This window comes from Canis lupus, chromosome 26, assembly GCF_003254725.2.
Source record: "Canis lupus dingo isolate Sandy chromosome 26, ASM325472v2, whole genome shotgun sequence".
Taxonomy (NCBI): domain Eukaryota; kingdom Metazoa; phylum Chordata; class Mammalia; order Carnivora; family Canidae; genus Canis; species Canis lupus.
Window position 1 is genome coordinate 28,600,364 of NC_064268.1, and position 14,244 is coordinate 28,614,607.

At 61.6% G+C, this 14,244-nt stretch overlaps 1 protein-coding gene across 8 annotated transcripts in view; it reads left to right on the forward strand.

Annotated features, from left to right (window-relative positions):
- ARVCF (ARVCF delta catenin family member) overlaps nucleotides 1-13,927 on the forward strand; it is a 54,709-nt gene extending 40,782 nt beyond the window's left edge. For 5 of the 8 annotated variants that reach the window (XM_049101871.1, XM_025474824.3, XM_049101872.1 and 2 more), the window contains 17 exons: nucleotides 1,870-2,028; nucleotides 2,180-2,700; nucleotides 3,971-4,470; nucleotides 5,074-5,257; nucleotides 6,080-6,197; nucleotides 6,609-6,780; nucleotides 7,438-7,455; nucleotides 8,424-8,495; nucleotides 9,838-9,965; nucleotides 10,251-10,401; nucleotides 10,654-10,852; nucleotides 10,933-11,044; nucleotides 11,135-11,225; nucleotides 11,547-11,600; nucleotides 11,987-12,072; nucleotides 12,527-12,643; nucleotides 13,086-13,927. In XM_049101871.1, coding sequence (XP_048957828.1) covers nucleotides 1,906-2,028; nucleotides 2,180-2,700; nucleotides 3,971-4,470; nucleotides 5,074-5,257; nucleotides 6,080-6,197; nucleotides 6,609-6,780; nucleotides 7,438-7,455; nucleotides 8,424-8,495; nucleotides 9,838-9,965; nucleotides 10,251-10,401; nucleotides 10,654-10,852; nucleotides 10,933-11,044; nucleotides 11,135-11,225; nucleotides 11,547-11,600; nucleotides 11,987-12,072; nucleotides 12,527-12,631 — 2,634 coding nt within the window. In that variant the 5' untranslated portion in view covers nucleotides 1,870-1,905 and the 3' untranslated portion in view covers nucleotides 12,632-12,643; nucleotides 13,086-13,927. The remainder of the gene's footprint in view (nucleotides 1-1,869; nucleotides 2,029-2,179; nucleotides 2,701-3,970; nucleotides 4,471-5,073; nucleotides 5,258-6,079; nucleotides 6,198-6,608; nucleotides 6,781-7,437; nucleotides 7,456-8,423; nucleotides 8,496-9,837; nucleotides 9,966-10,250; nucleotides 10,402-10,653; nucleotides 10,853-10,932; nucleotides 11,045-11,134; nucleotides 11,226-11,546; nucleotides 11,601-11,986; nucleotides 12,073-12,526; nucleotides 12,644-13,085) is intronic. The other 3 variants (XM_049101869.1, XM_025474830.3, XM_049101870.1) reach the window with 2 other exon arrangements.
- The last annotated feature ends 317 nt before the right edge of the window (nucleotides 13,928-14,244 follow it).

Sequence of the window (14,244 nt, forward strand, 5' to 3'; positions counted from 1 at the left end):
ATGTCCCCACCAGGCATTCCACCTGTGGCCCCAAACTGAGTGGCGATGGCGCCTGCAGAGTAAGGTATAGCTCAGTGGCCTCACAGAGCCACCTTCTCTGTGAAGGCCTGGATTCCCCGTTAGTGGTCTCTGAAGTCTCAGTTAATCCTCTTTCTCTGTTAGGCCTCAGTTTCCCTTTTTATGAAATCACATACAGTTGTCTTCTGGGGACAGAGGCTGTATTCTGTGACTTCCTTCCTGTGTCACCAGAGCCCGGGGGATACACTTGTCCTAACATGGTGCGGGTCTCTCCTTGGACCCCTGGAGTGTTTGCAGGGGCCGAGAATTTCAGGACTATGAGTAATCAGGGGCTTTAGCATTTTTTCAGGACAGGACCCCAAGCTGAGGAGACTTCACATCCTGAGGAGGACCTCAGGAAGCAGGCCCTAGGGCAGCTCTGGGCACCTAGCCTTGCACACTGCCTGGGCCTGGGGCTGGGAGCAGAGTAGGGCTCTGGTGGCAGGCAGATATGGGTATGGCCTTCCTTGGGCCTCAGCTCTGTTTCTTTGTAGGGCCTCAGAGGGCTGGGGCCCAGCTAGGGACCCATTCCTCAAGGCACAGCATCTGGGCCACAGAACAGGGCCTGTCCTCCTGCTGACCTGGCCCCTGCTGCCCAGGAATGTGCTCCGCTTGCCTGCCCACTGCAGCTTGGGTTTCAGCTCCTACCCATCCTAGCCAGATGCTGATCCTGAGACGTTGGTGTGGTGCAGGGCCCCATGCAGTCAGAGGCCTGGGGGTACATGGCCTTTGGTTCTCAGACCCCTTTGCCAATCAGCACAGCAGGGGTCTGTTCAGCTCTGCTGTGGGCTGGCCTGTCCTCTTTTTATTTTATTTTTTATTTTTTAAATTATTTATTTATTTATTTATTTTTTGGCCTGTCCTCTTTAAACCTCCAGTCCCTACTCCAAGTCTGCCATAGGCTTATGGGCCTTAAAAGGGCCTCTGTCCAGAGCTGTCTTGCCTAGAACTCCACCATGGTCATCCCCTGCAGGGGTGAAGGTGGGGGAGGGGTGCTGCAGGTTGGGGAGACCTACAGAGGTATGTGAGGAGGGGGCACCAGAGTCCCTGTTGAGGACTAACCTGGCACACCTGGTCTGAATTCCCCATCTCTGGGCTCTGGTAAGACAACCAGCGTCTCAATGGGGAGCACCAAACACTGGCCCAGATGAGGCAGGGCCAAGCTGTGCCCACTCACCACCCCTGGAGTGTCCAGGCCGGAAGGAGCACGGGTATTTTGAGCATTCTGGGAACTGGGTATTTCTGTCCCACGAGGGCGTCTAGCTGGCCTTGGGGACAGTGGGGGCCTGGTGTTGCCCTGGGGAGTCAGCGAGCAGTACTGAGACTGTTTTCCCAAGGCGTCTGCACTCAAGGTTTCTTGGATGGGGCAGGGACGAGGCCCAGGACACGGGAGGGCCCACTCAGGGGTGGTGAGCCATGTCAGGGTCAGGAGCTCGACCTGCAGGTCCTACCAACCTCCTGGGGCCACCAGGAGCCTATAGCAACCGACCGAGCTTTGCAGCTCAGACAGGGCTGCCCAGGACTGCACGCTGGGGTCAGGGGCTTTATCTGCCAGCTTAGCCCAAGGAGGCCCCAGGATTGGGGGAGGTGACCCCCCTTGGAGCCCCCCATGGGTTAGGGCAACAGAGCCAGTCAGCCCTGTGGTGTTCAGGGTGCTGTCTTCACCAGCTGGGGCTGAGACAGGCCCTGGGGTCCATGGGTTCCAGGGGTGGGAGGAAGGCACTCCTGGCATCTAGGCCGGCACAAGTATCTGCACTCCAGGGCCAGGCGAGCTGTGGGTCCTTCCACTGATGCCCATCCCCCTGTTGCCAGGAGCAGAGCCCGGGCAGCCAGGCCTCACTGGCCACCATGCCAGAGGCACCCGAGGTGCTGGAGGAGACAGTGACAGTAGAGGAGGACCCTGGCACACCTACCTCCCACGTGTCCATCGTCACATCGGAAGATGGCACTACCCGGCGCACCGAGACCAAGGTACGGCCAGACCGAGGCAGTGGGCAAGTAGGCTGTGCAGCCGCAGTTCTATTATGAGAGTGGCCTCCCAGGGGCCGCCTGTCATCCGGGTGGCAGTGTCTGGGCTCTCAGGCTGCCCAGCCAGCCCACCGGCCACCCGCTTACCCACTAGGTCACCAAGACGGTCAAGACGGTGACCACGAGGACAGTGCGCCAAGTGCCCGTCGGCCCAGATGGGCTCCCCGTGCTGGACGGCGGCCCCCCGCTAGGCCCCTTCGCAGATGGCCCCCTGGACCGGCACTTCCTGCTCCGCGGGGGCGGTCCGGCCGCCACGCTCTCCCGTGCCTACCTCAGCAGCGGGGGCGGCTTTCCCGACGGCCCCGAGCCCCGTGATGTCCCCAGCTACGGCAGTCTCTCCCGGGGGCTGGGCGTGCGGCCCCCACGCGGCCCCCTTGGCCCGGGCCCCGTCGATGGCTGCTTCACGCTGCCCGGCCGACGTGAGGCCTTCCCCCCGGGCCCGGAGCCCGCGCCGGCCGGTCGCTCCCAGCCCGAGCGCTTCCAGGCGGAGCCGTATGGCTTGGAGGACGACACGCGCAGCCTGACTGCTGAGGATGAGGGCGGCCCGGAGCTGGAGCCGGACTACGGCACTGCCACGAGGAGGAGGCCTGAGTGTGGGCGTGGCCTTCGTGCCAGGTGAGCACCCGTGACCGGCCGCTGGCTGCTGGGGCTCTCCGTTAGTTACACCTGTTAGTTTGAATTGGCCACAGCTCCTCTCAAGGACAGCAGCAAGGGAAGCTTCTGGGGGAGTGGAAGTTCCCCTGGGCATCCTCCCTGTTGGCCCCGGCGCATTAGGGAAGTTGGTGACAGGGCCCAACGCTTGCTACCCTTGCTCCAGGCAGATGGCCATGAAGACGTGAGTGTAGGTGGCTCAGAGCATTTCCTCTGCATTTCCCTAGGCCTCAGTTTACCCCGTGTACAGAAGCTATATCCCAGGAACTAGGCTACCCAGCTCTTTCCAGCTGTAGACTCTGGGTCTGTCCCCTCTGCCCTCAGTTTGTTTATCTGTAGAATGAGAACATGACCACAGCCTTGGTATGGATTTTTTTTTTAATATTTATATATTTATCTATTCATGAGAGATACAGGGAGAGAGAGAGAGGCAGAGACACAGGCAGAGGGAGAAGCAGGCTCCATGCAGGAAGCCTGACACGGGACTCAATCCTGGGTCTCCAGGATCACACCCTGGGCTGAGGGTGGCGCTAAACCACTGGGCCACCGGGGCTGCCCTTGGTATGGATTATGCTGTGTGAACACAGACAAGATACCTGGCCCCTTCTAGCCCCAGTCCCTGCCCTAAGAAGTAGGTTTGCTGGTGACAACCCACAAGGACATCCTGTGCTCTGGAGGACTGGTGGCCTGAATGCCCCTATCTAGTCCCACCAGGCTGGCTGTGTGCAGGGAGGGTCACCTCTTTCCCCCACATCCCAGCAGATCCCACATGCAGAGATGGGCCTCGATAGAAGGCAGGAGGACCCCAGTCACAGACAGATGTTTCATAGAAATGCATTTAGCTCAGAATTGGGGAATGTTGCATGGTGGTGAGAGTAAGTGAGCTCCCCGTCTCAGGGAGACCCTCGCCCTGATAACCATTGGTAACCTTTGGCTGGCACTTAGCTGATGGTGGTGAGAATGAGTGAGCTCCCCATCTTAGGAAGATCCAAGCCCTGATAACCATTGGTAACCATTGGCTGGCGTTTAGCTGTGTCACTGGCTGTGAGTCAGTTCTTGCTGGCCTGGCATGGGACTCTTGGCACCCGCTCGGTGCTTGGGGTCAAGTATCAATGGTATGGGCCTCTCCCCACCTTTCCTGGGTTTGTCCTCCAGAGAAGATAGGATGAGTAGCTCTGGAGCAGATGCCTTGTGGCACTGCTGAGACGTCCCTGCACCCTGCCCGCCTGCACAGGGCCTACGAGGAAGTGGCAGATGATGCCGGCGAGCTGATGGAGGAGCGGCCCCCGTTTCCTGCTGCGACCGCACCCCTGGCCCAGCCAGAACGGGGCAGCCTGGGCAGCCTGGACCGAGTGGTCCGGCGGTCGCCCTCCGTCGACAGTGCCCGTAAGGAGCCGCGGTGGCGGGACCCCGAGCTGCCGGAGGTCCTGGCCATGCTGCGGCACCCCGTGGACCCCGTGAAAGCCAACGCGGCCGCCTACCTGCAGCACCTGTGCTTCGAGAATGAGGGTGTCAAGCGGCGCGTGCGGCAGCTGCGGGGCCTTCCTCTGCTCGTGGCTCTGCTGGACCACCCGAGGGCGGAGGTGCGACGGCGGGCCTGCGGGGCCCTGCGAAACCTCTCCTACGGCCGAGACACGGACAACAAGGCTGCCATCCGGGACTGTGGCGGCGTGCCGGCTCTGGTGCGCCTGCTGCGGGCAGCCCGGGACAACGAGGTCCGAGAGCTCGTCACAGGTGAGTGCACCGTCATCCCTTGGGGGAAGGAGAGCAAGGTTTGGCCAGGAACAGATGTCCCCTCCCACCCACCCGTGCAGTCAGGAGTCCAGCTGCTGGGGGTAGGCATGGCTTAGACTCAGAGGTCCTCAGTGTCTCTGCCCCTTGGGCAGGCCCCCTTGCCACCTGCCCCTATGTACCCATACTCCTCCAGGTCCCACCCTCCAGGGGGAGCTGTGCTGGGGGAATTGTGCCTTAGGGGACCCAGTTGGCCAGGTAGGGTAATATGACCACCTTCAGGTGGAGCCAGTGGAGGGGTAGTGCCATTCACCCATGTGGCTCAGAGGGGATAGGGGAAGAGAAGGCACCTGCTTGTCTAGCCACAGGCTCCCCACCAGCCCTTGCTCTGTGTCCCAGCCCCTCTGGTGCTTCCTCCCGGCTGGTAGTACTGTTAGGTGCCTTTGCACATCTTGCCTGGGCCAGGGTGGGCACCCAGGTCCTCTCACGGCTTTTGTCACTATCTTCTGGTCTGACCTGGGGCACGTCCTGAGCGAGGTCACGTGGGGAGGTAGGGAGGTCAGTGCTTTGTGTGGTCAGCACTGGCTGGTTGATGGCGCCCCGCAGGCACACTCTGGAACCTGTCATCCTACGAGCCCCTGAAGATGGTCATCATTGACCACGGCCTGCAGACGCTGACTCATGAGGTCATTGTGCCCCACTCGGGCTGGGAGCGTGAGCCCAATGAGGATTCCAAGCCAAGGGATGCCGAGTGGACAACAGTCTTCAAGAACACATCGGGTTGCTTGAGGTGTGGGTGGGGGCCGGGTTCGGGCACTCTCTGTGCAGCCGCCCAGGGCTATTCTTGGTCAAGGAGGCAGGAGCCAAGCACTAGAGCCTGTGTGCGTACCTGGGAATATCCTCAGTAACATGGAAGACAGTTAGCCCCCCAAGTTTTAGGAGCTTCACATCCACACTACAGTTCCTGCCTGAGTCCTGAGAATGGGACTGGATGGGGCTATTATACTCAGCCCCAAGGGAAGCCTCTGGACAAGGTCTGCCACCGTCTCATGTAGTACCCTTTGTCTCCAGCCCCACTCACCTTTGACCCATGCTCCCATCACCACGGCAGCCAGGATAGGGGGAGCTAGGACCCTCATCCTGTCTGCCTCAGAGGCCTCATTTCACATCCTCAGACCTCTGCCCTAACCCTCCCACCCTGGGTATCCCTACAGAGTCCTCACAGGTGGTCCTGGGTCTCCAGGGTCCTGCCTGTTCATCAGAATGTACCCCCATGGCTTTATGGGGTCTTCACGGGGTAAGGTGGAACCCAGAACTGCCACTGGGGTAGGGGGAGCCCAGAATTATCTGTGCATGGATTCAGGACTCTGGACCCCGTTCTGTCCCCTTTCAGTTCTGCTGGGATCAGAGAAGGCCCCCTGCCCCACACACATGGCAGACTAGGGCTCTACCCTAGGGTCTCAGTGGTCAGGACACTCAATAGCCCTGACAGGGTGGCATCAGACCCTATTTTACAGATGAAGACAAGACCCCAAGGCTGGGAGTGGGGAGTGCTTGGCTGGGAAGTTCCCATGGGAGCCAGGGGTCACAGGGCTCGCTCTTGGCCACCCAGGAACGTGAGTTCAGATGGCGCAGAGGCCCGGCGGCGGCTCCGGGAATGTGAAGGGCTGGTGGATGCCCTGCTGCACGCCCTGCAGTCAGCTGTGGGCAGGAAGGACACGGACAACAAGGTGAGTGGAGCAGGATGGGGAGAGCCTAGCAGGCCCCAGCAGGATCAGTCTCACAACCTCCTACAAAGGTTCGAGAGACGGAGCAAGAACTGGGCCCAGGGGGCCTGACCCCTTTGGGCAACACAGGAGGAATAGGTGTGGGGGTCTGGGGCAGCACCCTGGGTGTGGGCCACCCCACAGTGGCCACACTGGAGCGGACACCCGTGACCTCCCAGACGAGGTCCTACATGCAGTAGGCTCTCCCACCTTTTTCCTTCCTCAGCCCTCCCTGGGAGTCCTCAGCCACGTGGGTCCCCATCTCTACACCCCCAGTTCCTCCCGTGTACACTGGCTGTGGCTGGGCTTCCCCAGGAGGGCTAGCAGCCTCTCTGCCCACCAGACCCTGCTCCATCAACTCTCCTCTCCCCACAGTCGGTAGAGAATTGCGTGTGTATCATGCGGAACCTGTCCTACCACGTACACAAGGAGGTGCCTGGGGCTGACAGGTACCAAGAGGCTGAGCCTGGGCCTCCAGGCAGTGCTGCAGGCTCCCAGCGCCGGAGGAGGGATGACGCTGGCTGTTTCGGTGGCAAGAAGGCCAAAGGTGTGTGGGAGGGACGGGGTACCACTCTAGGACTCCGCCTGCCACTCCAGGATGAAGGGCCCCCATACCCATGGCCATCACAGAAGCTAGAGACCACCTGGTCAGCTCCTGATGGGCAGGTGGGAAAGCAGGTTGCCGAGGAGGGTGTACTGAGCCCCTGGGTCATCCGGCTGACCGGCCAGCCTTCCCTCATCTGCACTGTGGGCCCCCCAGGGGAGGGCAGGAGTGAATCTATGTGGTGTTCCTGCTGCTGCCTGGACTCAGCTCTGGGAGGGGTTCTTTGGGCCCATGTGTGGAAAGTGCTGAAGATGATGCCGCCTCCTGGCGTTCACAGAGCACCTGAAGACCTTGAGATGCCCACCCTGCCTTCACACCATCCCAACCGGCATTTGCTGGGTACAGGTTCCAGGATCTACATTCCCTGGCACCTGCCCTCCTCCCCTGCCCCCCATGTGGACCTGTTCTGACCCCAGGCCTCCACTTTTTTTGTTCCACTTCTGGGCACTCAGCCCTCCAGAGTAATCTGGGTGGGATTCCACGACCCGTCTATTCAACTTGGGGTGTGCAGTGGGAAGTCGAGGCCTCCTGGGAGGGCATGGGAGGGCGCTGCCCACTCAGGCTCGTCTCCTCTCTCCTGTGCTTCCTCCGGCCGCCCAGAGGAGTGGTTCCATCAAGGTGAGTCCCTGTTTGTCCTGCTGTCCAGGCCTGGTGGGTGCGCTGGGCACCAGGGAGGTGCCGCTCACCCTGTTGTCCAGGCGGTCATCTCCATGACGACTGCAGGGCGGTCCAGCCTCAGGGCCCTGCCCCATCCCTAGTAGTCCCTTCCCTAGGCAGCCATTTCCATGACAACTGTGTGGACATGACAACGGCAGGAATGTTGGCCCTGGACTTGTTGGGAGGCCAGTGGGCTGTTCCTGTGTAACCTCAGACTCAGCTACCCAGGCAGGGCTGGAGCTGAGCAGGGAGAGTGAGGGGGTGGGAGGCAGGGTCTGGGACTGTCTGTCCCCGTGGGCCCCAGTGAGCAAAGTCTGCCCCTGGGAATGAGGTGATGTGTGGCTTAAAGGGACCACACAAAGCCCCCATGAGGCTGGGCAGAACAGGGAGCCTGGATCACTGAGCAGTGCTGCCTTTCAGAGGAAAGGAAGCTCCCTCATCTGAGAGGAGGGGGAGTGGGAAGTCGTGCGCTCACTCACCAAGGGGTGCAGGCCGAGGCTGACAAATGCTAGGTGGGGCTGCTCTAGGGGCTCGGCCTGCAGGTGGAGGTCTCCTCGCCAGCAGAGCTGGGACCAGGTCCTGATGCCAGGCGGGCATTTCCCCGTAGCTAGAATGCTTGGCCCCAGCCCTGCTTTACTATGCAGCCGGGCAGGTCTTGTCCTTGCTAGCCCTCAGCTTCTCTGTACCTCCCCGTCACCCAGCCTGGGCTCCCGGCTCCTGGCACCTGACAGGTGATGAGCCCTGACCGCTGGGGGCAAGGCTGGGACACCCCCAGGCCTCACACTCACCACTGCCCTTCCCAGGGCCTCTTGGTGCCCAGTCCCAGGCTTGGGGGTGCTCTTGGGCCTTGGGCAGGGAAGTGCTATGTCCACCCTCCTGGCACATCCTGCCCTGCAGGGTCTACTTCACCTCCATCTGTCCTCTTCCAGGGAAGAAGGATGGTGAGATGGACCGGAATTTTGACACACTGGACCTGCCCAAGCGAACTGAGGCTGCCAAAGGTGAGTGGGCAGAGGCAGAGTTCAACGCAGGCCCATCCGGGTAGCGAAGCTTTGTGCTACCAAGCAAGCTCGAAGGGCCTTGGGGATCTGATGGGGAGACAGCCCACAAGTGTGGGGTTCCCCAGAAGGCCGTCCAGTCCCCGGGTACCGGGCATGGGTTCAGAATCAGGGTCAGTTCCATGGGCCACTCCAGGCAGGGTAGGAGACAGGCACAGAGAGGCCAGGCACTTGCAAGGTCACACAGCACATGAAAGACTAGAGGAGACAGCCGAGACCTTCAGTGAAGGCAGAGGTGAGTTAGGCAGGACCTAGTGTCAGCTGAGGCGCTGACAGGGGCTGATGGTGCAGGGGGCAGAGTGGTTTATCCTTCTCGTTCTGCTGTGTCTGTCTGAGTCCTACTGTGTGCTGGTCTGTTCTGTACACTGCAAATCGGGCCTGAGGAGGAGTGATCTGCCCTGGTGAGCCCCAGGCCGCGGCCCACCCTGCAAGCCCAGACAGCCCCAAGCAAAGTGGAAGACCCCAGCCCTGGGAGGGAGGTCTAGGGGAAAACAACACACGCAGAGGGACCAGTGCCTGTGAATACCCTCGCGGGGAACACTTGAGTGGGGGACATGCTTGGGGCATTGGGGGAACAGGAAGCCCAGTGAGGCTGGAGTGGAGGGACCAGTGAGGAATGGGGAGCAGGTAATAGGATGTGGGTGTGGGAGGACAGGGCAGGGGGAGTAATGTCTGGGTCCAGGTCAACTGAAAGGCTGCTCAGCCCCTCCCCCTAGAGCAATTCTGCTGCCCTGTGGGGGCAGGGCCTCACTTATGGGGGCCAGGAGTGGTTGAGCAGGGTGCAGACTGGGAAGGCAGGCCCTGTAGCTAGGGGCTTGTACCCATAACAGCCTAAGTTACGTAGGGGAGAACGGGCCCTGTTCCCAGGGAGGATGGGTCTTTTCCTAGGGCTCCCTGCCCCCAGTGGCACAGCCTATCTGCCCTGGAGAGCTGGCCCAGTTGTGAGGGAGTCTGGGTCCGGTTGCTAGGGGAACAGTCCTGGTTGCCCCCTCCCTGTCTACCCCAGGCCTCGTGGATGCTCTGGCTGCCAGGCAGGGTCAAGGGACCAGTGACTTCGCTTAGACCCACTGCCTCTTCACTGAGCCTCTGTTGTCCCATGAAGCGGGAAGCTTTTTTCCTCCGGTGGCCCATAAGGGGGGGGAATGTGTTGATGTTACATTTTCCCTGGCTGCACCATTTCCCATCCCTGGCCCCAGCTGACTCGCCATGAGAACACTGATGGGAGGAGAGGGGGGAGTGGAGCGGGGGTCTGGGTGACCGCGGGCGGTGGGTGCTCTGTGCCCAGGCTTTGAGCTGCTGTATCAGCCCGAGGTGGTACGTCTCTACCTCTCCCTCCTCACGGAGAGCCGGAACTTCAACACCCTGGAGGCGGCCGCAGGTGCCCTGCAGAATCTCAGCGCCGGCAACTGGATGGTGAGAGGCTGGATCTGGCAGGGAGGGAGAGTCCTAGGTTCGCTGGGGGTGCGGCCTCTGCCTTTGGCCAGGCTGGGGGTGGAGGGTTGTTGGGGACCGCACGGGATACAATGCCTCCCCAAGGTCTGGGGGATGGAGTTGGAGTTGAGTTGCTTGGGTAGAGCTTTGTCAGGGCAGGAGAAGGGCCCAGCCAGAGGGGACACCTGGGGCTCGGCTAGGAGAGTGTCTAGGCGTGCAGCTGTGTGACCCAGTGTGCTGAGCACACTCCCCACCCCACTACCACAGTGGGCCACGTACATCCGCGCCACGGTGCGCAAGGAGCGTGGCCTTCCGGTGCTTGTGGAGCTGCTGCAGTCCGAGACGGACAAGGTAGTACGCGCTGTCGCCATCGCCCTGCGCAACCTCTCCCTGGACCGGCGCAACAAGGACCTCATAGGTGAGGACACTGGTGGGACAGGGCCAGGATGCAGGCCCCGGGGTCCCATCTGCAGGGGCTGGGGCGGCAGGGTGGGGAGGGTTCAGCCCTGCCCCTGTCATTTCCTCCAGTCCCAGCTGCTTGGAGCTGATGTCTTCCCGAAGGGTCCCAAGGCCTAGCCCCTGTCCATAGCTCCCTGCTGCTCTCTCTCCTGGTGGAGGCCCCCTGTGAATCCCGATCCTCCCCGTCCTGACACCTGCCCCTGCCCTTCAGGGAGCTATGCCATGGCCGAGCTGGTGCGGAACGTGCGCAATGCACAGGCTCCGGCGCGACCCGGGGCCCGCCTGGAGGAGGACACGGTGGTGGCCGTGCTCAACACCATCCACGAGATCGTGTCCGACAGCCTGGACAATGCGCGCTCGCTGCTGCAGGCCCGAGGCGTCCCGGCGCTGGTGGCCCTGGGAGCTGCCAGGTGGGCGGGGAAGGGGGCGGGGCGGGGCGGGGCCAGGGAGGGCGGGGCGAGTGCTGACCCCGCCCTGGGCCTGGCCGCAGCCAATCGGTGCGCGAAGCGAAGGCCGCGTCCCACGTGCTGCAGACCGTGTGGAGCTTCAAGGAGCTGCGAGGGGCCCTGCAGAAGGATGGCTGGACCAAGGCGCGCTTCCAGGTGCGGCCTTCCTCTTTCACTTCTCCAGGGTAGGCCCCCACAGGAGTGCCCCCGACCTACACACTGTCCGTTTTGCGCTCCCCACCCCAGTCAGCCGCCGCTGCTGCTAAGGGACCCAAAGGAACACCGAGTCCCGGAGGCTTTGACGACAGCACCCTGCCACTGGTGGACAAGAGCCTTGGTGAATACGGGGTCGGGGTGTGCACACGTATCCCTGAGGTACACGAGATGCTCCTCCACCTAGGTGCATTGTTGGTGACAAGGCAGGTAAGGGGTAGGGGGGCCCTTTCCTGGCTTGCAGCCTCCTACAGTCTCTCTACCCACAGTGTCCACATGGATGTTAAGTGGCAGGGGGGTGTCAGTGGCAGAGGCCCAGCAGGATGGTGCAAAGATGTTAGTGACGCAGGGTACACAGGGTCACGGAGGCCAGCCTGCTATGGGTTTGTCCCGGTATCTCTACTGGTTCTTGCAACCAGCCAGCCACCTGGCTTGTGCCTTGCAGATGGTGAGAAGACAGGCAGCCGGGACGTGATCCCCATGGAGGCACTTGGCCCAGGTGAGTGCTGATGCAGGGTGGCTTGTTTCCTGGGGGAGGGCGGGGAGGGCAATGTAATGAGCCAAGTGGTTTTGCCTTGTGTGTTTGGTGTTGGGAAGGCCTCCCAAGGAGATGCTGGGTAGAAAAGAGATTTGGTTTTGGGGTGCTGTTGAACAGGGTAGGCTCTCCAGCTAAGGTCTCTGGTCTGCCATCTGAGCGGGGGCTGGAGAGTTCTGAGCCACCATGGTGGGAGGGGCCTTGAGAAGACCTGGCCTAGGCCTCCAGCACAGTGCTGGGGGTCATCTCCAGATGTCCCCTGTCTGGGGCCCCCTGTGTCTGGGCTGAGAGGGAGATATGCCCCTGTGGTGCCTGCCCCTCAGAGTTCCCCTCATGTCCCCCACCCCAAGATGGATACTCCACTGTGGACCGGAGGGAACGAAGGGCACGAGGCAGTGACCCTGCAGGGGAGGCCTCTGAGAAGGAACCGTTGAAAGTACGTCGCTGTGGGCAGGTGCCTAGGGAGGTGATGTAACTAAGGCATTACTGGGAGGGGCCCTGGCAAGGTGCTGAGTGTAGACGCCCAGTACACCTGGGGTGGGCTCACCTACAGGGCAGCTGAGCTGGGAGACCGAGCCAGGGGACTCTGAGCAAGCCTGTCTTCATCCTCTTGCCTGCGTGTGGGGGTCCAGGGGCAGTGGGGAGGAAGTGGTGGGTGAGGGCCCACCATTGTCCCACCTCCAGGGCAGCACCTGCCAGCCTGCTCTGTGATAGTCTCCTGCCTTTGGGCACAGGCCTGTGTGTGTCCACGCATCACTGTGCATCTATGTGAGCCACACTAGCTCAGCTCCCACCTCATCCACTGAGCAGCCCAGCCCCTACCTGTCCGCGTTGACTAACCTGCTCTGTTCTGCTCTAATGCCCTCCTGCTCACTGCCTGTCCGCTGCAGCCCGACCCCGGCAGGAAGGTTCCTCCTGGGCCCAGCAGGCCCGCGGTCAGGCTGGTGGACGCCGTGGGGGACGCTAAGCCTCAGCCCGTTGACTCCTGGGTCTAGCTTGCATGCCTGGTACGTTCTCTCGTCTGGTTTCTCGTCCAGCTGTTCCCCGTCCCCTGGGAAGGGGCTTCTTGTTAATCTGTGCTGGCTGCATGTTCTGTCCCTCCGTCTCCCTGGTGGGACCCCAGCTTCAAGGTCAGCAGGCACAAGTGCCCACCTTAGGCACAGGCTGGGGGCTGAGAGGGACATGCCTCCCTGGGCCTGCAGCCCGGGCTCAGGCGCTGTGTCCTCAGGGCCAGAACAGGGATGGCTCCCCTGCCCCCACATTTAAACGCCTCAAGGACAGTGCCCCCCAACGACCAGCGAGTCAGATGGGCCCTGATGCTGAGACTCTCCGGGTCAGCCTGTGCCACCCCAGCAGCTGCCTTTGTCCACACTTGCATTGGCCTGGCCTGTAAAGGGGTCCGCCCAGCCCCCAGGCCGCCTGGCTGAACCTTCCCCTCTCCCTCCTTAGGTCTCGGGCCCAGCCATTTGTTCTTAGGGATCTGATCTGATCACGAGAAGATGGGAACTCCGGGGCGGCCCTCACAGACCCTGCTGTGGAGCTTGGAGCCCCCTGGCGGCAGGGCTTGGCAGCGCCTCTCGCCCGGGAGCCAGGGCTGGACGTTCTGGACACAGCTTCCTTCCTGCCCCTGCTCCCTCCCTCCTAACTCCCTAGGCTGAGTTAGCTGTTTACTGACATGGTGCTGTGTGACTGCAGAGAGACAGAAAGCCAGCCGGCCTGCCAGGGGGGGCCCAGGGAGGGGGCAGGGCAGGGCACCTAGCTTTGCTTTGGGGCTGGCTGTGTAGAAGTGTGCTCTTGTGTGTGCAGGACCCCAGAGGAGCCCCGCAGGCCGGCCGGAGGACAGGCAGCAGGGGAGGGAGAGGGGGGCTCAGGGAAGGAGTTTGACTCCAGAAGGTAGAGGGGATCCACTGGGCTCTGAGTCCCACCCTGCATGGCAGGCAGAGCATGGGTGGGGGCTGGCCCGAGCAGACCCGAGCAGAGCTGCTCTGGGGGTCAGGCTGTGCTTGGCCCCACCCTGCCCTCAGCTGCGTGGAACCCCAGTGCAGCAGGGGCCGTCCCTGAGCGACTCTGGCCTGGCCGTGCCTACCAAATCCCGTCTGCCCTGAGTCACACCTCGGGACTGACCTGCGGCAGCGGCGGGGGACTGCTGCCTAGTGCCTGCTGTTTGTGACTTCAAAACAGAAGAAAAACACTGACGAAAAGCATTAAAAACAAAACCAAAATAAGACTGTATTGGTAAACACCTAAATTTTTGTAAGAAAATTTAAAAATTAAAAAAAGCAACACAGAAACTGCCTATCTTCTGCGGCTCAGATCTCTTGGCCCAATCTGCTTGCTTTTCCATTTGCCCAGTGGGAATGGGTGGAGGTGGCCCTGGGTGTCCATGTGCTATGTCCAGAGGGTGCTCAGCTCCCAGGCCCCAGGGGTGTTCGTGCACGTGTCCTCCCAGACTCACTGTGACCTGCTTCTACACAAGGGAGAGGGCTAGCTCCTGGGTGGGCTGCACCGAGTTCTGGCGTGGTGTCTGGTCTGCATACAGGTGGGCTCAGCTAGGATTGGGGATGGGCAGGATTCTTGGGGAGCCCCTGAGGTAGCCAGGCGGCCCTGG